The sequence below is a fragment of the Amia ocellicauda genome, chromosome 3 (genome assembly GCF_036373705.1).
Source record: "Amia ocellicauda isolate fAmiCal2 chromosome 3, fAmiCal2.hap1, whole genome shotgun sequence".
NCBI lineage: Eukaryota > Metazoa > Chordata > Actinopteri > Amiiformes > Amiidae > Amia > Amia ocellicauda.
In genome coordinates, this window is record NC_089852.1 from 2,263,476 (window position 1) to 2,288,767 (window position 25,292).

General features: G+C 54.4%; 1 protein-coding gene across 2 annotated transcripts; it reads left to right on the top strand.

Annotated features, from left to right (window-relative positions):
- The first annotated feature begins 468 nt into the window (after positions 1-468).
- On the top strand, positions 469-24,985 carry sema3h (sema domain, immunoglobulin domain (Ig), short basic domain, secreted, (semaphorin) 3H). 2 transcript variants are annotated; one of them, XM_066697692.1, is made up of 17 exons: positions 469-1,868; positions 5,894-6,048; positions 7,350-7,412; positions 8,671-8,790; positions 10,795-10,888; positions 12,431-12,550; positions 13,688-13,833; positions 13,941-14,055; positions 17,878-17,947; positions 18,947-19,091; positions 19,247-19,466; positions 19,939-20,027; positions 20,199-20,240; positions 20,383-20,543; positions 21,197-21,252; positions 22,322-22,464; positions 22,683-24,985. In XM_066697692.1, the coding sequence occupies exons 1-17, from the start codon at positions 1,748-1,750 to the stop codon at positions 23,112-23,114; spliced, it is 2,292 nt and encodes a 763-aa protein (XP_066553789.1). In that variant the 5' UTR covers positions 469-1,747; the 3' UTR covers positions 23,115-24,985. The 2 variants fall into 2 exon arrangements, with proteins under 2 accessions (XP_066553789.1, XP_066553788.1); XM_066697691.1 differs by having other exon boundaries at positions 470-1,868; positions 20,380-20,543.
- The last annotated feature ends 307 nt before the right edge of the window (positions 24,986-25,292 follow it).

The window sequence follows — 25,292 nt, forward strand, 5'->3', positions numbered from 1 at the left end:
CTCTCCTTCTCCCCTCCTGTCTGTCAGCTGTTACGAGTATGACGTCCTTCACTCAGGGTCAGTCTGATCTGCTGCCAGCTCTGTGAGATATTTAGTGTGTGTGTGCATGTGCGTATGTTTGCATGTGTGCTTGTGCATATGTGTGCAGTGGCTGAGCTTATCAGGGTTTTATTAGGGCAGTCACAGTGTGCAGGGGCAGATACCCAGCACAGACACACTCACTCACTCACTCACTCTCAAACACCACTCCGCACAACTAGAGAACCAGAATGTGGACGCAGGCCAGTCCAGCTGTACTGGTCTGTTCAGCCCAACATGGACCCTCTACTCTGTGTCCAACTGAGCAGCTCTGACAGGTGGGACAGCGGGGGGAGGCAGCAGACAGGGCTTCTAAGACTGCCAACAACAGATCCTGTGGGAGAGGGAACACAGGGCTGATCCTATCTGTTCTAGTGGGATGTCACGCACCCCCTTTGCGGCGCCCCTCTCCTTCTCTTTCTCTCTCTCTCTCGCAGGCAAGTGCAGCTCGCTGTCGACTGTAGCGATGCGCTGCCCCAAGCCCCGGCCAGCCCCCCAGCGCTGAGGACTCGGCACCGCAACGAGGGGGCAAGGTGGTTATAAGTGGCGGCCCCAGGCTGGACTGGCTGCAGAGAGACCCCAGCCAGGACAGGGGAATCAGCAGTTCAAGAGCTGCCAGCACCTCCACCTCCTCCTCAGAGAGAGAGAGAGAGAGAGAGAGAGAGAGAGAGAGAGAGGAAGGGAGGGAGAGAGAAATGGAGAGGGAGAGGGAGAGGGAGAGTGCTGGGATTGGGCTGTTAGAAACCTGTTATCAGCCGGGAGACGCCAGACAGTGTCCCAGTGTCGAGGAAGAGGAGTTAATTGACTGCAGCCTTACAGTGATCACCAGTCCAGTCCAGCCCTGCTCTCGTCCTTTTCCTCTCTGGGTGGGGGAGGTGTGTGTGTGACAGGTTGTGCAGGGAGTCCCAGCCTGGGGGGGGGGAGGTGACAGAGGGTGTGGCACAGCAGGAGGGAGGGTGTGAAGAGCAGACACAGGGACGCGTCTCACAGACTCTCGCAGACGCTCACCCACCTTGCCAGCTGACCGAGCCGCCCAGCTTCTGTGCAGCCCTGCCTGCCACCCTGGAGAGAGAGAGAGAGAGAGAGAGAGAGAGAGGGAGGGAGGGAGAGAGAGAGGGAGAGAGAACATCAAGGCAGATAAGATAAAAGCCCCAGTGCAGCTGTTCTAGTTTTGCAGCGGAGACTTTTTTTTCGGAAGCTTGTTTTTCTTTTTTCCTTGCACGGGGAGGGGAGCAGCCCAGTTCCTCTCAGAGCGCTCTCTCCTCTCGGAGACGGCAGCGGTGCGCGGAGCTGCTGGGCTGACCGTCTTTCAAGAGCTGCTGTTGGAGGCGGCGGGGGTGTGGGGGTAATTACTGGGGGCAGAACTGAAATCTCTGACCCTAGAAGAGAGAGAGAGGATTGGGGGGAGTGTGTGGGGTGGGATTTGTCTCTTTTCCATCTGTGATCCCCATCGCTGTGGAGAGCCCAGCTCACCTCCTTGGAGTTTGGAGTGCGGGACTGAGAGAGAGAGAGAGAGAGAGAGAGAGAGCTGCTGACTGAGAGAGGAGAAGAGAGAAGAGAGTGAACAGAGAGGGAGAGAGAGGAAGAGAAAGAGAGTTGAGTGCCAGACAGAACTGGGACTGGACCTGCTTCTCCCTTGGATATATAAAGGACACACGTGGGACTGAAGATGCTTGTGGGGGGGCCAGTCATGGGGGTGGGGGTGCTGCTCCTGCTGTCCTGCCTGGCGATCCTCCCCCTCTGCGGCGCCTGGAGACCCGACCAGCCACGCCTGCAGTTCAGCTTCTCAGGTAAGAGGTCACCTGTCCTCTCTCTCTCTTGCCTGTCCTCTCTCTCTCACCTGTCCTTTAGTTCACCTGTCTCTCTCACCTGTCCTCTCTCTTGCACTGGGCTCTTGCAACCTGTACTGCATGGAAAATAATGAAGGAATAATATGCATATTATTATTATTATTATTATTATTATTATTATTATTATTATTATTATTATTATTATTATATAATAATAATATATTATTGTGTATATTTTCTGGTTGGCATGATGTTATATATGTATTGATATTTTCTGCTGTTTGCTGTTTGAAGCTGCTGTTGTGAAGGGAGGGAGGCATTGAGGGCGTGCTGGGTACTGACCCTGCGTGTGCGTGTGCGTGTGCATGCGAGTCTGGGAGGGGTGCCGCACGGTGTTTTGAGGTCTGTGAACCGTAGTAAAGTTCACCGCAGGGAGTTTGCTTGCTCTGCCTTATTTTCTCCCACCCAGCTTCCTCCTCTCTCCTCTCTCTCACTCTACCTCCTCTTCCTCTGGCTTCTGCCTAACTGCTCCTCTCCTCTCTCCTCTCTCCTCTCTCCCTCTCCCTCTCCTGCCGTGTCCTCCTCTTGAGCAGTGACTCTGAACTCAGATCAGGAAGGTCAGGTCCATAATTATTCCAGGTTCGTCATACGGAAGCCCCCGGTTCTCCTCCGGTCTGAATTTCCCAGCGCTGCTCCTGGCTGCGGGTCGGCTGTAATCCCTGCAGCTCAGACACGACTGAACTGTGGGGGCAGCCGGAGTGCTGTGCGAGGAATGGAAAAATAAAAAATAAAACCAAACAAGAGGAAGGGTAATGAATAATGGCATTCAGACTGCAAAAAAATGGAAGGAAAAAATTGACATCACTGCCAAGTTTTATTGTTCTAATTATTTGAGTCAACGTCTTTTTAATGGAAGGCAGTTGAAAGACGTTTGTGCAGCGCTGCTTGGCCCTGGGGGGGGGTGTCAGTGTTGTTTCTGAAGCCTCTTGTTAAGCGCCGGACGGCCGAGGCCCCAGGTGAAAAGGTGAAGTCATAGCTGGAGGCCAATTATAATTCATTAGGACTTATTGGCAGGAGGGGCGGCCGAGTCACGTTCAGACACACCGTGCTGTCTGTAGACGCCCCAACGCCACGGGCCCCCGCTGGAATCAAAGAGCGCTCGGTTTAATTAAGGCAGATTGGTTATTCAATCAGCAGGACACCCAGTAAAAGATCAAAGGCCAGGTTTGGAAACCCCCGGTTGGTCTGAGGAGCTCCTGTAACAGACTGGAAGTGATTCAGGTCCGGTGAAGAGAGAGATCTGATTCTGGTCACACACTCACTCTCTCACTCTCTCTCTCACTCTCTCACTCACTCACTCAGGGGGGCAGGGCCGTGCGCAAGTGTGTGTGGGGGTCTGAACAGAAGCGAAATGTCCTGAAGGCTGGTGGGAGTTTGTCTGAGGTTAGAGGGAGAGGGAGTGTGGGTCCTGCAAAGAGGAGGAGAAACCCAAATGGAAAAATCTAATAAACAACAACACAACGAGAAAAAACAGTTCGACTGAGTCGTGAATGGACCGGAAATCCCCACCGCAGAGCCGGGCTTTCTGAACAGGAGCCTCTGAGTGGGGTCGTGTGTGGGTGCACGGGTGTGTAAGGGTACTCTTGTGTTCAGTGTGAGTGTGTGTTCGGTGTTCAGGCCGCTTTCTCAGACCCCTCTTGCTCAATCTCAGACCACCATCAGAAAACGAGCTCTAATTGGTCGCCTGATAAACCCATTTCCAGGGAAATCAGCTGCAGCTTCCTGAGCAGCACTGGGACCCCCACCCCCCCGAGGGAGGATCAGAGAGAGAGAGGGGCCTGACTCTACACAGCACCAACACACTCTCGCACACCAGCGCTTGCACAAATAGACACAGCCATGCACGCACACATACAGACATCATGCCCCCTCACACGCACTTCGGGGAAATCATGTCTCTGTAATTAGTGATTGATTGACTGCTGGATTGGGTGGTGATGTAATTGGCGGGGGGGAACCCTGTGCTGCTCTGTTCTGATGGCAGTTTTTTCTGTGACCCCCCAGCGGCGTGTGAGGAGGCAGCGCCACGGCCTCTCTGCAGCCCAAGACACGCAGCGCAGCACAAATTACACTTAATAGAGCCTGACTGTGGGCCAGCGTCCGAGAGGCGGAAATTGGTCGTCATTTACTTTCACAGGCCATCCATCATGCTGTTACCCTCCTGTACAGCCCAGTGTGTGTGTGTGTGTGTATGTGTGTGTGCGTGTGTGTGCACATGCATGTGAGTGTGAGTGTCTGTGTGTGTGAGTGTGTGTGCGTGTGTGAGTGTGTGTGTGTGTCTGAGTGTGTGCGTGTGTGAGTGTGTGTGTGTGTGCGTGTTCACCCTGTTTGGCCACATATTTAACATGTGCCCAGGGTGTGTGTCATTCCTGTGTGTGCTTCACCCGGCTGTTACCATGGTTTCACCGGCCCTAACGCAGCAGGCTGTGATACAAGGACGCCAGTGTGCTCCACTTCAATGAGAGGACTAAATTAAGCACAGATATTTTGAAGGGGTTGGGGGGTGGGTGCTGTCAGCTGCCCGGGAGAATAAGGGACCTTCAGGAGAGGCGATTATGGGATGGCTCTGGACACACGACTCGTTGCAGGCCGTGTTTGCGCAGAGTGTGGAGACGTGTGCCGCAGCGTACATTCCCGAATCCCAGCTGTTTTCAGTGCTAAACAGACCTCTTATTCCCTTATTCCTGGGGGGAGTGCCGGTGTCTCCTGCGCTGGAGACGCAGACCCAAACTTGCAGGAGCGAACCGGCCTGTCTGTATGTCTGTCTATCTGTCTGCTTGTCTGCCTGTCTGTCCGTCTGTCTGTGCGGAGGGCTCTGTCCCTTTAAGGAGTCTGCAGCAGCCTGGACTCCCTCTGTTGCCTAGTGGCTCAGGACCTACTGGTGCAGCCCACCTGCTGTGGCGGCCGATGTGCACACAGAGTCCAGTACACACACACACACACACACACATGGGTCTGGCACTGGTTCTGTGCAGCGCCTGTTGCTGCTGATCGAGGTCTTGTTTCATGTGTGTTTCCTGATGGCTATTATTCTCTGGAATCGTCCCTCCCTGAGCCGGGATCCGTCGGGGGCCGGCTGAGTCATTACTGCACAGATGTGCTCCAGTTGTGGAAGCGAATACGTCTCAGAGCAGCAGGCCTCTCGCACTGCGTTCCCCTCCCAGTCTAGACTCCCAGGCCCGCTGAAGGAGTCCCAGCAGCCCAGAACAGCAGTGCCACCCAGACTGGCACTGACTGGGCCGCATGGGAGCGGCTGGCTTGTAGTGCGGGCAGTGTAGCTGAGTCCAGGGCTCAGAGGTTCGCTCTACGCTGATGTATCCGTGAGCACCCGGGGGGGGTTCTGCTGACACAAGTTCTTTTTTCTCTTGTGTTTATTCGTCCTGTAAAGCAGTGATGTCCGAGTCGAGTGTAAGGACTTTTAAGTGCTTTGTGAATGACGCACGTGGGGGGGGATCTGTGTGGTGACAGCAGGACTGCCTGAGCAGCACAGCCTGTTTACAAGAGGATCCTCACAGAGAAAGAGAGACGCCAAAGGCTGAGAGTAGGAGGTTTGCCAAGGTTCATTTCCGCAGTGATGCTGTTTAATTAGTTCCCTCTCAGCGTTATCTTAGCTATATTAGTGTACCAGTAAGTCAATGAGAAGTTGGCTCCCTCGCAGCGCAGTGATGCTGTGTGATTGGCTCCCTGAGAAGCACAGGGACCTGAGACCCTGCAGCCCAGAGGTCACTGCTGCTCTCCGCTGTGGGGTCAGAAATCGAGGGGCCAGTCTTTGATGTGGCCCAAGTGGGGGGGGGGCAGAGAGGGCAGGCTCATTACGCTCAGTGTGTGTTCAGCGCTCTCCACTCTGACAGACAGATGGAGTGATTTCTGTGTGAAGCGTCTCCACTGTCCTGGTGCTGCAGGTGAGGGGGTTGAACAACAGAGCTCTTCATTCCAGCACTAATGCTCCCCACCCCTCTGCGCAGAGCTGGTGCAGACCGGGCGGCTGCTGTCCGTCCCCCTGGCCGCCGGGGACCTACACTCCCTCCTGCTGGACGAGGACGGACGCCGGCTCTACGCTGCCATCAGGGACCAGCTGGTGTCCACCAACCTGGACAACATCACACATGGCATCCGCAAGGTATGGCAACGAGGGGTGGAGAGAAAAAGAGAGAGAGAGAGAGTAGTGAGGGGGGATCAGGAGCGGGAAATGAGGTGGGAGAGATTGAGTGGGGTCAGATTGATAACCTCTCCCGCCCAACATCAGGGGCCTCTAATTGGGCCCAAATTGCTGCTAATTAGCAGAGTAATCACTGGGCGCCCCCCTACTGCAGGAAGCAAAGTGATGTCTGGGGGGCAGAGGCAGCAGGAAGTGTCAAACGGAAACACACTCACTCACAGAGCACAACATGGCTGCTGCTATTCCTGTTGTACCCCCAGCCCCATGTCTGTCCCTCCTATCGCCACACTCTCTAATTAGAAGCCCCACGCTGCCATCTGTTGCCGGCAGAGGGCTGTCATTACAGCTGCGGCCCGGACTCACTGCGACTTCAATATCAAAGAGCCGCCGGCCGCACCGCAGAGAGGCACTTGACATGCTGACATGCACACTGACCTCTCTGTCTCTCTCTCTGTCTCCGTCTCTGCGTCTCTCTCTGTCTCTCTCTGCGTCTCTCTCTCTGTCTCCGTCTCTGCGTCTCTCTCTGTCTCTCTCTGCGTCTCTCTCTCTGTCTCCGTCTCTGCGTCTCTCTCTGTCTCTCTCTCTGCCTCTCTCTCTGTCTCTCTCTCTATCTCCCGGAGGCAGCTCAGGGAAGGGCACTGGATGTGTATATTTAGAGAGCGAGACAGAGAGTGAGAGACCGGATCAAAGGAGGACAGGAAGGAGCTACAATAACACTTCCTGTGAAGAGCCTGGGGCTGCAGACACACCGGCTCAACCAGGCAGCTGAGCACACACAGCCCTGCCCCCCGGGCGGGGGGGTTCAATTGAATGCCCCGGAGACGCTCCCTCGCTCTTGCTTCTTCCGCTGGTGTCTGAGAGTACTCTGTCCACCCTGGTGGCTGGGCTGGGCACTCTCTCTCTCTCTCTCTCTCTCTCTCTCTCTCTCTATCTCTAGTCCTCTCCCTCTTTTTCTGCCTCTCCTCAGCAAAGTCAGATGAATAGAATGATTATCCACATGCTGTTCACTGCTAATCACAGTACTTCCTGTTATTGTTCTGTCTCACTGTTAGTCTGTCTGTCTTTCTGCAAGTCTCTCTGTCTGTCTGTCTCTCTGTCTCTCGGTCTCTCTGTCTCTCGGTCTCTCTGTCTCTGTCTGTCGGTCTGTCTCTCAGTCTCTCTGTCTCTGTCTCTGTCTCTGTCTGTCTGTCTCTCAGTCTGTCTGTCTGCCTGTTTGTTTGCCCCCCCGCATGCTGACGGCAGCTGTGTGTTCTTGTTGGCAGCTGTACTGGCCGGCCAGCCCCGACCGCATAGAGGAGTGTGAGATGGCAGGGAAGGATCCTGAGGTGAGTCCGTCTCTCCCTGTCTGTCTCTCTGTCTCCGCCTGTCTGCCTGTCTCTCTCTGTCTCTCTCTCTGTGTGTCTGTCTGTCTGTCTGGAGGGGTTGCAGCTGAATCCCAGGGACTGTGCCTGGTCATGTGACACAGTGCTGTGGGCCCCTGCTCTCGGCCCCGGGTTCACAGCCTCCTGCAGTCCTTTAATCAGCATCTTCTGCTTTGGCTTTCATTTGAGTTAGAAAAGAAATTTAAAAAGCAGGAGATACCATTGACATCATGACCTGGTGCTCCCCGAGCCCCCCGAGCTCTTAGCAACTCAGCTCGCTTTGGGCTTCATTGGACCAGTTTAACCACACCTCCCAGTTGTGTGAACCCTGCTGGGATGAGGCTCCTCCCTACTTTATTCTCAGGATCCCATGATGGGACCCACCTCCGGGGACGGTCAGTTCCCCCTGCTGGAGCCCAAGTCCAAGATCTTTTAACCATTTTATGAATGATTGCTTTTAAAATGATTTATAAGAATGAATTTTTAATTGTTTTTAAAGATTTAGTTGGTTTTAAAACACAAATTGTTTAGGGGTTTTTTGGCTTAGTTTTGTTATATTTTTTTGTCAAATACATTGTCCGTTTTGGATTTATTTTTAAATGCATTGGACCTTTTTTGTTTGTTTTTTATTTTTACCTATTTAATTGTTTTTTTATTTTGTCCAGTGCATTTTCAGTTATTTTCAATGTATTTGACTTTTATGTTGGTTAGCAGTTTTGCTTTAATCACGTTTGTTTTGTTGTTTTGTGCACTTGTTTATTTAAAGTTAAGTTTTATCTTGGTTTTGTTAAATCACAAAGATTTTAAAAATTTTAAGTGATTTTAAGAATTGATTTTAAAAGTTTTTAATCATAAGTATTAAAAATTGAATTGTTTTTATATGTAATGTAAAATACTACACACAATAAAACAGTATTTTACTTTATTCTCAGTTATTTTCAGTTACTTTCAATGTATTTGACCTTTTTGTTGGTTTGGCAGTTTGCCTTTTTCACAAGTTTGTTTTATTGTTTTATGCACGTTTATTTGAGTTCATGTATTTTGTGAATCACTGTAAGATTTTACATTTTTTAAGTGATTTTAGGAATTGATTTTTAAAAGTATTAAGTATTAAAATTTTGAATGTTTTTATTATCTTGTAATGTAAAATACTTATCCTAATAAAACAGTATTTTACTTTATTCTCACTGTGCCCCCCCACCCCACTTCTCCTCTCCGCCAGCTGGACTGTGCCAACTTCCTGCGGGTTCTGCAGCCGTACAATCACACCCACCTGTACGTGTGCGGAACTGGGGCCTACCACCCGCGCTGCGCCTTCATCCCCACTGCCCCATTCCACAGGGTAAGAGCACCACTCTCCTCCCTCTCTCTCTCTCTCTCTCTCTCTCTCTCCCCCCCCCCCCCAGTGATTTCCCTGCTGCCCGCTGCATTCCAGCACGCCATTAATCATCGGCACACCGGCCGCGCGACAGCTGATCTAATCGCATCATCCAGACCTGCCAGGACTGAGCCGGGCTGCCTGTGGGACGCCCACACGGAGAGAGGGAGAGAAAGAGAGTGGTGGAACTGGGGGCTGAACCAAAGAGAAAAACTTACTTTTGTTGCTATTTTGGTTATCTGAATTGAATCAGTGTTTTGGACAGTTTTCTATGCAAATCAGCAGCTCACACCCACCCAGCAAATCCCTGCTGTGCCCTTGCTGTGGCCCTTGCTCTGTGTTACAGTGAACACCGGCCCCCAATCTCTCTGCCAACGTTCCAGTCCTGCCCTGATGTCTTGGAGCTGCGCCGGCGGGGCAGGCTGGCACAGGGGCCGCTGCCAGCTGCCGGATTGGGCACAGCTAGTGTCCCTGCATTCCCGAAGTACTTACACTAAGCTGCTGGCGAACACAGACGGCCCCCGGGGGAGCGTGTTTAACAGCATCCCCCCACCCACCCCACGCCGTGCCAGAGCCTCCTCACAGCATCCCATTATGGTATCTCATAACGATCCTGTCATGTTTCCCTTTCGCTCTCGCGGTCTTTGTTTCATGCTAGGTCACCGTGACATTCACGGGGTGTTGGGTAACGGCAGCAGGGACACCGGATACGGGCCACACCGTCTCGCCATGACGGAGGCGGCAGCTGGGTCCTCCCTGAGCGACTCGGGGGTGAGAGGAGGGCGGGGGGGGGAAGAATGGAAACCGGAGTGAATCCACGCAGAGCCGCCGGGGGAACAAAGCCTGTAGGTTCAGCTGTGAGCCCCCTGTGGCTCCGTGGCCGTGGGGAAAGGCGCTATATTAATTGCCCGTCTCTCACTTTGGGACCAACCCACACAGCGGCCGCAGCTCTACGGATGAGTTACAATTCGGGCTCTCCTGCCAGGAGGCCGATTTCCTGTCAGACGCTGGGCTGTGTACGAGAGCGCTGTAATAAATTCTTCAAATAACAAAACCTTCTGGTATATTGTGCCCTGAAAGCAAGTTCCTCAGAGCGCTTCACAGGCAGATCAATACGTCTGTCAGTACGGGGGACCCCGGAGCCAAGCACGGCGTTCTACACTTACTGTTGTAATCTTGGCCATTAAAAAGGCAAACAGAAAATACAACCCCCCCCCGTCCTCCCCAGTAAATCAGTAACAGGAGAGCACTAAACACAATGATGATTAAATATCTAGTTTGCCGTTGCACGGGTAATACGAGGCAGTCAGACCCTGGCCTCGGGCCACCGAGATCAATGGCCTGAAACTCTATCTTCCTGTCTTCCCCTTTCCACACCCACCCACCGTCTCCTAATACAATATGTGCTCACCCCCCCCCCCACCGACCCATTGGCTGTCAGTCTGCAGTCCCGTCCTGTCCTTGGCTCCTCATCTCCAGGGAAGGCGGGCTGTGGAAAGCGTTCCCCGGCCCCTGGTCCTCCTCGGCCCTTTTGTTTCTGAAGCCTGATCGTGACCGTCTGGAGGATTTTGGAACGAACACAAAGCACATCTGCATTCGATATCCCTCCCTCCCTCGCTCCCTCCCTCCCGGGCCAGATCAGACGCGGCACCCTGGCGTCGATAAGTGGGTCAGAAGTGCAGGAATTTCTTGGGTTTTGTTTGTGTTCTGGCAAACACAACTTGATACCAAACAAATGTGAACAGAGACAAAGGAATTAAAAGCTGAAAATCCCCTTCTCTCCTGCCAGGCTGGCTCTCCAAACGAGTCAGTTCGGGCCAGCGGCAGTCTGGTGCTGCTCAGTGTGTTGCCAGCAGGTGCTTGTGCTGTGTTGTTATGACCCTCTCTCTATCCCTCGGTCCCTTTGTCCCTCTCTGTCCCTCTGTCTGTCCTGTCTGTCTGTAACACCCTGCCTGTCTTGTCCTGCAGAGAGAGCGCCTGGCTGTGTTGCCCGGACAGACGGAGTGCGGGAAGGGCAAGTGTCCGTACGACCCCCACCAGAGGACGGCCAGCGCCATCGTCGGTGAGAGTGTGTGTGTGACTGTGGGTTTGTATGTGCATGGGTATGTGAGTCAGTGTGTGTGTGTTAGTGTGTGTTAGTGTGCAGTAGCTGCCCTTCCCCTTGGCTGCTGTTTCCCTCTCTTAATTTCGTTCCTCTTGGCCAGGATGTGCTTTTTCCAGCCTTGTGGTTTCAGGGATCGGCGCAGAGAGAGAATTCCCTGCTTTCACAGCCCTGTGCTCTGTGTGCGCTGAGCTCTGTGTGCGCTGTGCTGTCAGGACAGTGAAAACGCACAACGCCAGATAAACTGCAGATGCAGGTCATTCTGTCCTGAGTGTATCCTCACCTGGAGTCAGAACACACCGGTCAGGTTAAGAGCAGTAATATCTGCATCCTGTATATCGTTTACAATCTGTTAGTGTGTCAGCCAAGCGGTTATTAAGGTGTCTTGGGGACAGGTGTGCGTCGTAAGGAACTCTATCCCTCTCTCTCCCCTCTCTTTTCTTTAACCTCCCTCTCCCTGTCCCTCTCTCTAACACATCAGGATCTGCCCTATTAGCCAGTGTTAAAATCGGGGAGGTATTCGCGTGTAATCTCAGAAAATCCCTGCAGTCACAGTCTGGCACTTGTTTATTAAAAGCCTAATGGCAGCAGACCGGTTATTCTCCCTCTGTGTGTTTGGGAGGGGTGGATTTCTTTCATTCTTTCTATAATTGATCATTATTTCCACCGTGATGTGAGAGAAAATGAGCTGGACAGGATAATGTGTGTGTGTGAGAGAGAGAGAGAGAGGCTGGTGTCTCTGCTCTGTGTGTCACCTGCCGCAGCGCTGCTCAGAACGCGTGACACTCCTGTGGGTTTGGCGGTGCCATTGCCAGCGGCACTGGGTGTGTGGTGGTGCGGTGCGCTGGGTGTGTGTGTATGTGTGTATGTGTGTGAGTCTGGGCCACTGTGGGCCTCAGGAGCTGCACAATGCGCTTCCACTGCATTCCTCAGACACTGACTTTAAAGCCTGTGCAATGAATTCCACTCCGAGCAGCATGTGATTCCTTAATAAGGCAAATGAAACAGCCGTGTCTATTCAGGGCTCTGGCACGCGTTCACCGGGGCTGTTCTGAGCATTGCTGTCAGCAGGCCTGGCGATCTCCTCCTGAGCCCTGTGCAGTGCATTGTGCAGTGCATTGTGGGAGCACTGCGGACATAGCCGTGGTTGTTGGAGCCGCTTTGCTGGGTGTGTGTGGTTATGAATCGGCCTTTCTCTGAATTAAAAAATAGCTCGACTGACTCTGCGTCCCTGTTGTGTTGATCTGTGCTGGCAATCCTACGGCTGAGCTGGCGGACAGAGCCTGCAGTCTTTGAGTTGTGTAGCCAGCACTCCCGCCCCTTGTCGTTTGTGTGTGTGTTCTAGTGTGTAATGGTGTGTGTGAGTGTGTGTTTCAGTATGTAACGGTGTGTAAGTGTGTATATATGTGTGTGTGTGTGGTCCAGTATGTAATGGTGTGTTACACTGTGTGTGTTCTAGGGTATAACGGTGTGTGTGTGTGTGTGTGTTATTTGTCGTTGCAGACGGGGAGCTGTACGCTGGGATCTCCTCGGACTTCATGAGCCGCGACTCGGCGTTCTTCCGCAGCCTGGGCTCCCGCCACGTGATCCGCACAGAGCAGTATGACAACAAGTGGCTGCAGGGTGAGCGGGGTGGGGCTGAGGCCGCAGTCAGAGTGTGTGTGTGTTGTGTGAGAGTGTATGTGTGCACTTATTAAGAGAAAAGCATCTCTCTGGCATCTCACTGGTGTGTCAATGTATGTGTGTGTATTACTGTCAGTGTGTGTGTGTGTGTGTGTGTGTGTGTGTGTGTGTGTGTGTGTGTGTGTGTGTGTGTGTGCACTTATAAAGAGAGATGCGTGCCTCAATCTCTCAATGTGTGGGACAGACACCCCTCCTCCCCTACTGTAAGCTGAGGCCCGGAGCCGTCCATCACTCGGCCTGTCTGTAGAGCAAAGCAACGCAGCCATAAAAGTAGAAGTGTAGCAGGCCAGACGAGGAACTCACACAGGCGGACCCCCGGGCTCACATCCCCCCAACACAGGCTGTGTGCGGACCCCTGGGCTTACATCCCCCCCCAACACAGGCTGTGTGCGGACCCCTGGGCTTACATCCCCCCCCAACACAGGCTGTATGTGGACCCCCGGGATCACAACCCCCCGACCCAGTCACTGCAGGCTGGCTTTCCTCAGGCAGTGTTTGTAAACAAGAGTGGGCCTGTGTCAGTGCAGTGACTGCAGCCCTGTGTGTCTGTATAAACACACACACACACATGCCAGGGGAGGGGGAGGCGAGGCGCATGCTGAGGACAGTGTGCGGGGGGGGCGTGTGTGTGTCTGTATGCAGTTACAAGGCCTGGAGGGCCGGTGTGTGTGTGTGTTGTGTCGTTTAGTGACTCCATTCCCAAAGACCCAAGGGCTTTATTACTGGGCTGAATGTCAGGAAGTACCCCCACCTCAACACACACACACACACACACACACACACACAATAAAACCATGGATGAGTCCAGCAGGTGTTGCCCCCCACTCCTCACTCCCCCCCACCCCTCCACAGGACAGAGCGGTGTGAGCCGGGGGGGCAAACTCTTACAGCTCCGACCCCCTCTGACCCCCGTCCCCTTGCCAGCTCACTGCAGAAGGACTGTGTCAGGGGCATCATTTAAGAGTTCCTATGTTAAGCTGCTTAAATCTCTCTCTCTCTTTTTTCTTCCCTCTCTCTCTGTGTCTTCCTCCTTCCTCTTCCACCTCCCTCTCTCTCTCCCTCCCTCTCTCTCCTCAGACTCCAGGTTTGTGAAGGTGGCGTCAGTGTCGGAGAGCGATAACCCAGAGGATGACAAGGTATATGTGTTCTTCACTGAGCGCGCTCAGGAGGCGGAGGCTGCGGGGGGGAAGGTGGTCTTCTCTCGGGTGGCGAGAGTCTGCAAGGTACCCATGGACAGTCTGGGCATGGCACACACACACGCACACACACACACACACACACACACACTAACACACACACTCACACTGTCTCTCTGTGCCGTGTGTTGCAGAACGATGTGGGGGGGCAGCGCAGCCTGGTGAACAAGTGGAGCACCTTTTTGAAAGCGAGGCTGCTGTGCTCTGTCCCCGGGGCCGACGGCGTCCACACACACTTCGACCAGCTGCGTGAGTCCCGTCATGTGCCGTCCTGCGCCGTGCCGTAACATGCCCCCCGGACCGCTTCCTGTCCTTTCCCATTTCCCATGCAGCCCATTTAGACACAATCAGCCAGGAGCAGATTTATCCACTACTTACTGCTGCTTTGACTCCTACATCTCTGTCTCTCTCTCCCACTGCGCTCTGTTATTGCCCCGCTGAAGGTCCCCTGCTCTCTTTGCCCCTCCCCTGGGGGTTCTTGCTGGATTGTGCCAGAGGAGCCCCTTGGAAGATGCCATTAAATTGTGATGTAACTCTTTAATTTTGTTTTTATGAGACGGGGAACCGCCACTCACCCCCAGCCTGCCCCAGTTTCCCCTAAATGGTGAATGTGAAACTGCCGTGGCTGGGTCTGATCGCTGTGCTCACCGTGCGACCGGCTTGAGTGTTGTGGTCGAGAGCCAAACACCCTGCCGTCAGCTGTGGCAGAGCAGCCTCGGCCTCGGCGATTCTCCTCGGGCCTCGGAGCAGCACTTACCGGCTCGTTCTGTGTGAACAGCTCAGCGCAGCTACACAGAGACCGCAGGCGGCAGGCAAGCAGGCAGGCGGGGAGCTCAAACTCAACATGGCTCCATGGGTCAGGCGGTATAAACAGAGCCGGGGAGGATGCTCCGTGATGCGATCGGGGGAGGAATGCGCACACGGCGCGTGTTTGTGTCGTGCTCGGCGGCCTGGAACGACAACACGAAGTCTCAGACATTCTTCACGAATCGCAGGACCAGTCGAGGGATTGTTGGAGGACACGTCCCAGTGTAAACAAGAGCCCCCGGTGGCCCGTCTGCGCCGTAAATCCTGCGTCACGCAACAGAGCTGAATTCCTCCCACACATCCTACATCACCCCTGTGTTGTGTGTTCGCACACCTGGACTGATCAGAGCGGAGGACACTCGCTTTATTCGGAGTAAATAATCAGATCCAGGGAATAGACAGTGTCAGGAACGTGGGATCACCCAGGTGCTGTTCAGACTGTGCTGTGTGTGTGTGCGCGTGTGTGTGTGTGTGTGTGTTCCTCCTCTGCCCACTGGTACCCCCAGTGCCTGCCGTCAGGGGAAAGGGCTTCAGAGCAGTGTTTGAACCCTAACCTGCCCCCTCTCTGTCCAGTGCAACCCAGACCTGCCCTGTGTCTGCCCCCTGGCGGAGAGGCCAGTGGTCAGGGGTGTACACCATGAGGACACCAGCAACACTGCGCCCGCTTCACCAGAGCCCAGGTCAGGGGACAGAGAAAAGAGGCTTTGAAGAATGAGCGCCTGTGAGGCAATCCACTGACACAGGCAGGATAATGACGGCTCTCTGGGGAAACTGCGATTTTAGAGAATCAAAGAAAAACCCAAACTTCATAAAGCCTCATAAACTCACTGCACCAGAGAGCGGCACCGACAGGAGTCCCAAGGAGGGCCGGATGGCACCGCACCACACAGAGCCCCCGCGTTCCCCAGGAAGCCCGCTGGGAGGCTGGGCACGGGGCGGCCGGCCTGTGTGTGTTTGTGTGTGTGTGCGTGTGTGTGGTCTGCCTTTGTCAGGGAAACGGTGACTGCTCTCTCTGAGACGTGATGGGAAACAGCAGGAGCTGGGGGGGGCGTTTTGTGTAAAAGCCCCGTGTTTCCAAACCTGGGAACCGATTTCCTCTGGAGAGAGACCAGCGCTGTGGGTTCAGTTTATTCCATTTGGCCCAATTAAGATGGTTTATGGGGGATTTTTGAAGCCACTGCGTGAGAGCAGAGCAGCTGTCAGTGCGTTGCAGCGCCTCTAGGAACCACATGCTCTGCCCGGCTGGGGGGTGAGCCCTGTGCCCCCTGTGGGAACCGGCTGGGCTGCCCGGGCCACCGTAGGGCAGCCTGTCTCTGTTGAATTCGCTCCAGATGACAGCAGCCAGAGTTGCAGAGCTGGCACCGGCTGCACTGCTGGGAGCTGCCCTCTGTTCTCTGCTGTGTGTCCCGTGTCCCATGTCCCGTGACCTGTTGCCACCTGCTTGGATCGCCCACCCCACTTCTCTCACCTCGGGGTGTCATCCTGCTCTCTTGCTTGGCGCGGTCGGCTCCAGTGGCGCGGAAGTGGGTCTCAGCGGGTCTGACCCAGGGTCCCCGGTCCTGCTCGTGATCAGGGCCCACCGCTGCTGCTGAATGTGGGAGCCGCGCTGGGGGGCTGGTAACCATGGCAGAGTGACCTTGTGCCCGCCCAGCGCGGCTGTGATTAATTAGGGAGCCCTTTAACTCGCTGATCCAGCACACAGACAAACTTCAAGCTGTGCTTTCTTCTTTCTTTCCTTCTCCCTTTCTTCTCTTCTCACTTGATTACACTGATGTCTGGCCAAGTATTTGTAGGGAAGGACGGGGGGAATTTCCCAGAGACTTTATTGGTCATTTTACGAGTGAGAAGCTCTCACACGTTTACAATATACAACTACGGCATTTGATGTGGCATTGTAAATGGAAATTAACCGTTGTAATAACATGCTTATAAACAATGGTACTAAAACTCTTTGGGGGAATAAAATAATACAATAAGAGGAATAGTAACAACAGCAGGAATGTAAGGTAACAATAACAGTGCCAGCTCTCTCCAGCCCTGGGGAGGGCACTGTGGGTGGCTGTGGGCGCTGGGTACCCCACAGTGAGAGTGTGGGTGGGGAGTGCGCTGTGTGAAAGCTGTGCCGTGGGCGAGGTGCCGGCAGGTTCGGTCACTGTGGATCCAGCGTCCCTGTGATCCAGCCTCCAGCGCCGGGCTTGTGCAGTTCATTGCCTGCCATAATTTTGTGTATTAAAAACAAACAAACAACCAAGAAAGAAGCATATTTCCCTTATCTGGCTAAGAAATCAGATGAGCAGGAATTCCAGCACACAACACCCTCCCACCTGCCCCCCCCCTTGGCCGATATGATCGTGCAGCACCTGACAGACCCGCGGGTCGCCGGGAACGGAATGTGAGGGGGCAGTTCCGCCCCATTGTCTCCTGCGCGACGGACAGCCTGTCCATCACCAGGTGGTGGTTGCAGGGGGGAGTCAAACTGTGTAAAAATGTGTCCTTTTTAAACAAGGAGACAAGGCAGAGAACAGGGGGCCAGCATGGGCCTGCCAGCCTGGGGGCTCGGGGCCGGGGAGTCAGGATGCGGGGGCCATTCTCCTGTCTGTTTGTGCTCGGGAGCTGGGGGCGGGGGGGTGGGCGGTGCATGAAAGGAATGCAAGCAGATCAGTCCAAACACTGAGGGGTGGCAAAAAGCTATTTCCTCTGTTTTGACACAGAACTGGGCTGGACTAAGCTGTCTGTGCTGTGCTGTTCTGTGCTGTGATGGGCTGGGCTGGGCTGGGCTGGGCTGGGCTGGGCTGTTCTGGTTTGTGGTGCCCTGACTCAGCATGGAGGCTCCTCGGGTGCCAAGAGCAGCGGCGTCAAGGTTTCCAAAAGTGGCCATCAGTTGTACTAATTGGAACTGGGGTCTTAGTTTGGTGGTGCAGTTTGTTGTTGTTGATTGTTGTGCTGGCCGGCATCCAGGTGTGGTGTTTGTATGCATGGAGCCAGTAACAGACTGACACACTGCAGTGCACACACATGCACACACACACTCAGTCACCGCAGTACTGTCAAACCAGTCCCATTTCTTCCACAAAAACTTCATAACCAGCTGCATCTCTGTCACTGCACAGACTGCAGAGCTGCCCGGCTTACCCGATTTCTATTTCTTGAATTATTGTTATGCTTTCCAAACTTCGGTGCGTCTGCCCTGGTCTGGCGGGGGGCGGCGAGGGCCCGTTGGAGGCTGGGAGCTCACCTGCTGTCTGCTTTGTGCTCCCCTCACAGAGGACGTGTTCATCCTTCATGGCAAAGAAAAGACCAACCCGCTCATCTACGGCCTCTTCACCACGGCCAGGTACGCCCCCCGCTCCCTCACAGCGCCGCCCCCTGGCTGGAGTCTGTCTCTGCACTCACTGTAGAACAGCACCCTCTCAAACCCAGTCTGGCACACGGGTACTCAGCCCTCAGCACAACACACAACACACAACACACAACACACGACTCACACACAGCCCACCACTGTGCACAGAACAGAAACTTTCCCCTGGTGTCACGTGGAGTTGTGTTCACAACAGTAAAGCACAGAGTCACTCGATCCTTGCAGGCCGATCACAGCGCAGCGTGAGCCCTGACTGAACTCGGCAAGAAACGCTGAACCCAAACAACCAGGCAGCTAAACATATGAATGTATTTTGTTTCATACAACCCCCCCACAAACCCAAACCCAGATTAGTCAGATGTCTTTGGCATCTGCAAGACTCCCGGCCTCCGGGTTGTGGGTTTGGCTCCTCCAGTTTATGTATATATATTTATTCACTGTGCTGTGCGATGGTGAGCTGCCTGTTCCGCACTAGCCCTGGCAGTGAGCTCATCTGTGACGCAGCACTCGGCAGCAGCGCCGACACACACGCCCGGCTCCTACGCCTCTGACCAGCTGCTGCCGCCGGGGCCTTGTTACGTCCTGTTAATGAGTTCCAGACGAGCAGAGAGAGCGAGAGAAAATTTGATACGCTGCCCGGAGGCTCTGACTTAAACCCGCATCACAGACACCGATCTCTGAGCGTCAGCCCTCAATCTTGGGGCCGGCCGAGTCCCAGACAGAGGTCATGGCGGGTTTGGTGGGTCGTCCGTCCGCTCTCCGGTGGCTGCGGTGACGACAGGCAGCGTAGGGCGGTCAGTGTCCTCTGAGATGCCCTGTCAGCAGATCTGTCTCCCTGTGAGCCACGTGGGAGCTACTGTGCGGCCCTGGGCCCCGTTGCACTGTCACTCAACGGAGGAACGTCTCAAAGCCAGGGGTCCGGGGTGGCTGCGCGGTGGCGCTCACTGATGTCTGTCCCCCTCCTTCCCCCCGCAGTGACGTGCTGAACGGCTCAGCCGTGTGCGTGTACCGGATGCAGGACATCACCATGACCTTCAAGGGACACTTCTCCCACAAGGAGGGCCCGGAGTACAAATGGGTGGAGTACACTGGCCGAGTGCCCTTCCCCAGGCCGGGCACGGTGAGTTTCCCCCTCCGCGGCTTGGGTTTGGATCAGTAAGAGCAGGGCTGGGGATTGAAATGAATTCAGGATACAGTTAGCATGGAGGGTAATAATCATGTGTGTTTTATGAAATAACGCTCGCCTCTTCCTCTGCGCTCCCTGTCGCCCCCCAGTGTCCCAGCAAGACGTACGGCGGTTATCGTTCGACCCGGGACTACCCCGATGATGTCATCTTCTTCAGCCGCACTCACCCTCTGATGTTCGAGCCCGTGTCCCCGGTGGGCGGGCGGCCCCTGCTGGTGCGCGTGGGGGTGACCTACAAGTTCACCCGGCTGGCGGTGGACCGCGTGGAGGCGGTGGACGGGCAGTACGACGTCCTCTTCATCGGCACAGGTCAGCAGCTCTCGGCGGGCGGGGGTGGGGGGTCTGTGCTTACAGGCGATAAACAGAGTCGCTCGGCCGGGAGGAAATGGCAGCAGTTTGGCAGCTGTGCGACTGGTCAGTGTCACCCCCCCATACCTGGTGTAGATGAACGACTGAGGGAGGATTGTAACATAAAAACACTGATGAATATCCCAGCAGCAGCTCCTTCATGGGAGGACAGAGTCCAGCAGGGTGGACAGGACGAGCTCGGCTCCCTGGGGCCAGGACAGGCGTCCTAGTGTGTGCGTGTACAGTCAGCGTGTCACACTCTGTGCTGTGTTGTTTCAGTCTCTGGGCTGCGGTGTGCTGTGTTGTGTCTATGTGTTGTTTCAGACTCTGTCTTGTGTCAGACTCTGTGTTGTGTCAGACTTTCTGCTGCGTTGTTTCAGACTCTGCGCTGCACTGTGCATGTTGTGTGAGACTCTGTGTTGTGTTGTTTCAGACTCTGGGCTGGTGTTGAAGTCCATCCATCTCCCTCAGGGCAAGGAGGTCAGTCAGGAGATCACTCTGGAGGAGCTGCAAGTCTTCAAGGTAACTATAGATCCATCTGTCAGTCTTTGCGTGTGTGTGTGTGTGTGTGTGTGTGCGTGTGCATGTGTGTGTGTGTGTGTGTGTGTGTGTGCAGTGCATCGAGAGGATGCTGAGCACGAAAAGGCGCTATATAAAATAATACCTGTGTGTCTCTCCGCTCCTCCCCTGCAGGATCAGTCTGCGATCACCGCCATGGCGCTATCGAGGAAAAGGGTAAGAGGCTGCAGGTCACAGCACTCCCTCCCTCTCCTCCCCCTCTCCCTGTGTACTGTAACACCAGTCATGTTCCCTTAGTCGGGTGGTTGTTGGTAGTTGTGTGTGGTGCCCCCTGACCCGCCGTGTCTCCCTGCAGCAGCAGCTGTACGTGGGCTCCCGGGTGGGCCTGGCTCAGCTGGCGCTGTTCCAGTGTGACCTGTACGGCCAGGCCTGCGCCGAGTGCTGCCTCGCCAGGGACCCCTACTGCACCTGGGACGGCTCCTCCTGCAGCCCCTACATGCCATCGCCCATTGCCCGCCGGTGAGGCTCTGCCCCCGGGCATGTGAGCGACCTGTGCCACACACACACTCTCACACACACACTGACACAACTCACACACACCTGACACACTCACACACACACTGACACACTCACACACACTCTCACACACACACTCACACACACCTGACACACTCACACACACACTCTCACACACACTCTCACACACACCTGACACACTCACACACACACACTCTCACACACACACTGACACAACTCACACACACCTGACACACTCACACACACACACTCTCACACACACACTGACACACTCACACACACACTCTCACACACACTCTCACACACACCTGACACACTCACACACACACACTCTCACACACACACTGACACAACTCACACACACCTGACACACTCACACACACACTGACACACTCACACACACACTCACACACACACTGACACAACTCACACACACCTGACACACTCACACACACACTGACACACTCACACACACTCTCACACACACACTGACACAACTCACACACACACACACACACACACACACTCACACCTGACACACTCACACACACACTCACACACACTCACTCACACACACTCTCACACACTCACACTCTCACACTGTTGTGACTCAGCATGTCTATGTGTGTTTGCAGGAGGAACGCGCGGCAGGCGACCCGAGACCCACTGACTCAGTGCGTCAGACAGGGAGGTGAGAGAAACATCTGTCCGTCCCTCTATCTGTCCCTCTGTCTGTCCGTCCCTCTATCTGTTTGTCTGTCCCTCTGTTTGTCCGTCCTTCTATTTGTCTGTCTGTCTGTCACTCTATCTGTCCAGCTGTCCGGCTGTGGGTCTATCTGTGCTCAGAAACCCACGGCCCAGTTGCACTTGGCTCTGCTTGGCCGTGCACTTCCCCCAATCACCAACCCCCCTGACGCTGCCCCCCGGGAGCCCCCCAGTTAAACCCCCTTAACCGCAGGGTGAACACCGTGGAGGGGAGCCCGGCTGTTCTGCAGGGGCTGCCATTCCCAGGGCAATTGACCCCTTTAATAGGCTTGTCGGGCTGTGAGAGGGTAATTATCCCATCTGTGATGTAGCGGGGCTCTTAAACCAACAGTCACTTGACCCCTGAGCCGAGGGGGGGCTCCTGGGACTGTGTGAAATGTGTCATTGGGGCTATTAATGTCCTATTAGCATCACGAGTGGCCTGTGAGGGGCTGTTAAACAGGGTGTTGAGTCAACAGGCTCTCTCACTCAATTGATATCTCATCCCCCTCTCAGTACCTCTCTCTCCCTCTCTCTCTGTTTCTCTCATCACTACACTACATCCTGCCACTCTGTTTTACTCTCTCTGTATAAAGGTTTATAACCTTATTTATACTTTAGTGTAACTTTGTGTGATGTCATGTGTTGCTCAAATCAAATCGGCTGACAGTTCACTGTGTCTGTCTGTCTGTTTGCCTCCCTGTTTCTGTGTGTGTTGTGTCTCTTCTCTGTGTGTGTGTCTCTGTGTATGTGTGTCTCTCTGTGTGTCTATGTCTCTCTGTGTGTCTGTGTTTTGTGTCTCTGTGTGTGTGTGTGTCTCTGTGTCTGTGTGTCTCTCTGTGTGTCTGTGTTGCGTGTCTGTGTGTCTCTCTGTGTGTCTGTGTTTTGTGTCTGTGTGTGTGTGTGTGTCTCTGTGTCTGTGTGTCTCTCTGTGTGTCTGTGTTGCGTGTCTGTGTGTCTCTCTGTGTGTATGTGTTGTGTGTCTGTGTTGTGTGTCTGTGTGTCTGTGTGTCCAGCTGCACTGCAGGTGGAGGTGGAGGAGAGGGTGATGGTGGTTGCTGAGGGCAACAGCACGTATCTGGAGTGTCTCCCGAAGTCTCGACACGCAGCCGTCACCTGGCTGAAGGAGGGAGAAGAGAACAGCCATGAGCTGCACCAGGTGAGCCCTGAGACACTGACCACTCTCTCTGTGAGTCTCTCTGTGAGTCTCTCTGTCCCTGTATGTCTCTGTGTCTCTTTTTCTCAATCTCTCTCTCAATCTCTGTCTCTCTCAGTCTCTATCTTTCTTCCTATCTCTCCATCTCTCTGTCTCTGTGTCTCTGTGTATCTGTGTGTCTCTTTCTCACTGTCTGTGTGTGTGTGGGTCTCCCCTCTCAGGTGACATCGGGAGAGCAGCTGGTTCTGATCGACAGAGGGGTCCTGATCCGACGGGCTGAGGCGGCTCACTCAGGGGTTTATCACTGCCAGCTGGAGGAGCACAGCTTCCGCTGGACGGCAGTGCGAGTGAAGCTGACTGTGCTCAGCCCCGCCCTGCCCCCGCGCCCGCCTGGCCCTGCCCACAGCCCCGCCCGCTTCGCACACCCGCACCCACAGAACCTCTGGTACCAGGACGTCATGACGCTCATCGACTACCCGTCCAAGATGGACCTGTACTGTGAGCAGGTGTGGCGCCGGCAGGGCAAGAAGAAGAACAAGAAATGGAAGCTGGGGAAGCTGAAGCCAGGAGGGGAGCCCAGAGGAGGAGGAGGAGGGAGGAAGAGCAGGAGCAAACCAGAGCCCCAAGCCCTGCGGTCCCCGCGCAGCACCTAGCACTCCAACGCCACACGCCACACGCCGCACGTGTCACACGGGGCAGGACGGTGACGGGGAGACCGGGCCGCAGTGGCGCGTGGTGGTGGTACGGAGAGCAGCTCAAGCATTCCTGACACGGACACCAGGACAGGGTTCGGCGGAGAGCGGTGGGGGGTGGGGGAGGGAGATGGGTCGGGGGGATATGAGGCTCTAAAATCAAAAGTGAGAGAAACAGATGAGACCAATCCAAGGGACAGCCGTCGGCACACTGAATCACCGGGCACAGCCGGGACAGGGGAGGAACCCGGCGCTCTGCCAGCCGTGCATTTGCAGATGTTCCTCTTTATTTGTGTGGTACGGGGGTGGGGGGGGGTTCTCTTGTGTGAATTGGTAACCTTACTGTGTGAACTTCTGGGCCTCATGCGTGTCAGTGCCAGAACTGTCCTGGTGGTGCCCCGGTGCAGGTCATGCCTCGGCCGGGCCCGCTAGTGTTGTGTGTCAAACCCCTATTTATTTTTAATCGTATGTATTGTTTTCTCTGTGGCACCGGGTCTGTGCCATTCATTGCCCGTCTTTGGGAGCAGAATCGCACAGAAGCCGCCGCCTCCTTCAGCAGGGTGTGTGTGCGTGGCATGTTTGAAATCCCTCCCCAGACCCCAGATCGCCTGCCCCCTACCCCGGTGCCTGGGGATTTCAGTGGCGTCGAGGCGAATGCCAGACAGCAGCTGCCAGCCGTGCGGCTCCCTCTGCCACTGAGCGCTGCGTTCATTTGCGCTCTCATCCCACCGCACGGCCACCGGAGAACTGAGTCAGTTATCTCCTGTGAACCCGCAGCAAGAAGAACCGTAACACTCCCAGCGCCCACATCACCAGGCCACCGAGGGAGACTGTCAATGTGTGACTCCTGCACGGCTAGGGTACAGCACAGGCAGAGCAGCTGAGATAAGCGCAGTCCTCGTGGTGCGGAGACGCCCTGCGGTCGACTGTGACTGCGGACCAGCGGCCGGCTTCTGTGCGGCTGCAGGGTGGGGGTGTTAGAATTCTGATTCCATTCCCGGAATTCCAGCATTCCGTGTGGTGGACAATGGGGAGGGGAGGGACGGGGGTGAAACAGTGAGTGTGTCACAGCACGCCTGAGGGCAAGGAGGACGAAACCGCACAGAATTATTATTATTGTTATTATTATAATTATTATTATTAATGTTATTATTACTAATGTTATTGTTGTTTTGTTGCTGTGGTTTGTTAAGCTATATTTATCGCTTTATTTAAAGAAGAACCTTCATGTTTACATCGTTGCGTTTCTGTCCATGTCTGTTGTTCCTGCGGGGGGGTGGCAGCTGCTGAGCAGGTGTTCCTCTGTCCCACCCTGGTTGTATCACACTCAGTCTCACCCACATTAGTGAGTTTAGAAAGGACCCCGCGTGTGCAGGCACAGTCCGACCCCTGACCCATGACCCCTGGCAGGAGGAGCAGAGATGGGCCAGTGTGCTGGGGTCAGGGGTCGGACTGTGCCTGAACACACTGTCTCTGGCACCGGCCAGCGGCTCCGTGCTCAGCCGCCCCACTCCTCACCGAGACGTCATTTACACTGAGTAAATGCAATATTCGAATCTATACGCATTGATTAGGTGACAAGAAAATTTCCTTTCGATGACAATAATACAAAATAATAATTTCAAAATAACCTTCATGCCAATGGTTGCAGTTTTGTTAATAACAGTCCCAGTGTGCTGTCGTGTGGTCGGAGTACATCTGCTCTGGGCTGTCAGTTTTATTCTAGTTTTCAATGGTCATGGCGTTGGCGAGGGTCTGTACTTGTCATCGTGGTTTTAACATTGTGGTTTTCCTCCGTTGACTTTTCTGTGGAATAAAATGTTTTTTTAAGATCCTCCCTCTCAGATTCCTTCTCTCTCTCTCTCTCTCTCTCTCTCTCTCTCTCTCTCTCTCTCATCCTTCTCCCATGTTCAGTTGCTCTACAAATGTTTTAATTTAATTTAAGTTTCACTGACTGCCGTTTGAAAGAAATCGGACTCGACAGTGGCAGAGACGGGCTGCAGGTGCTGCTGCTCTTGGTTGCAATGTTTGGGCTGGACTGGGTGCGCTGTCTCAGCTGTCAGTCGGTTGAGTGATTCGACAAAGTCCAGCAGCTGTGGCTGAAAATGCTGTGGTTTTTGACTCTGAGGAAGAGAGAGA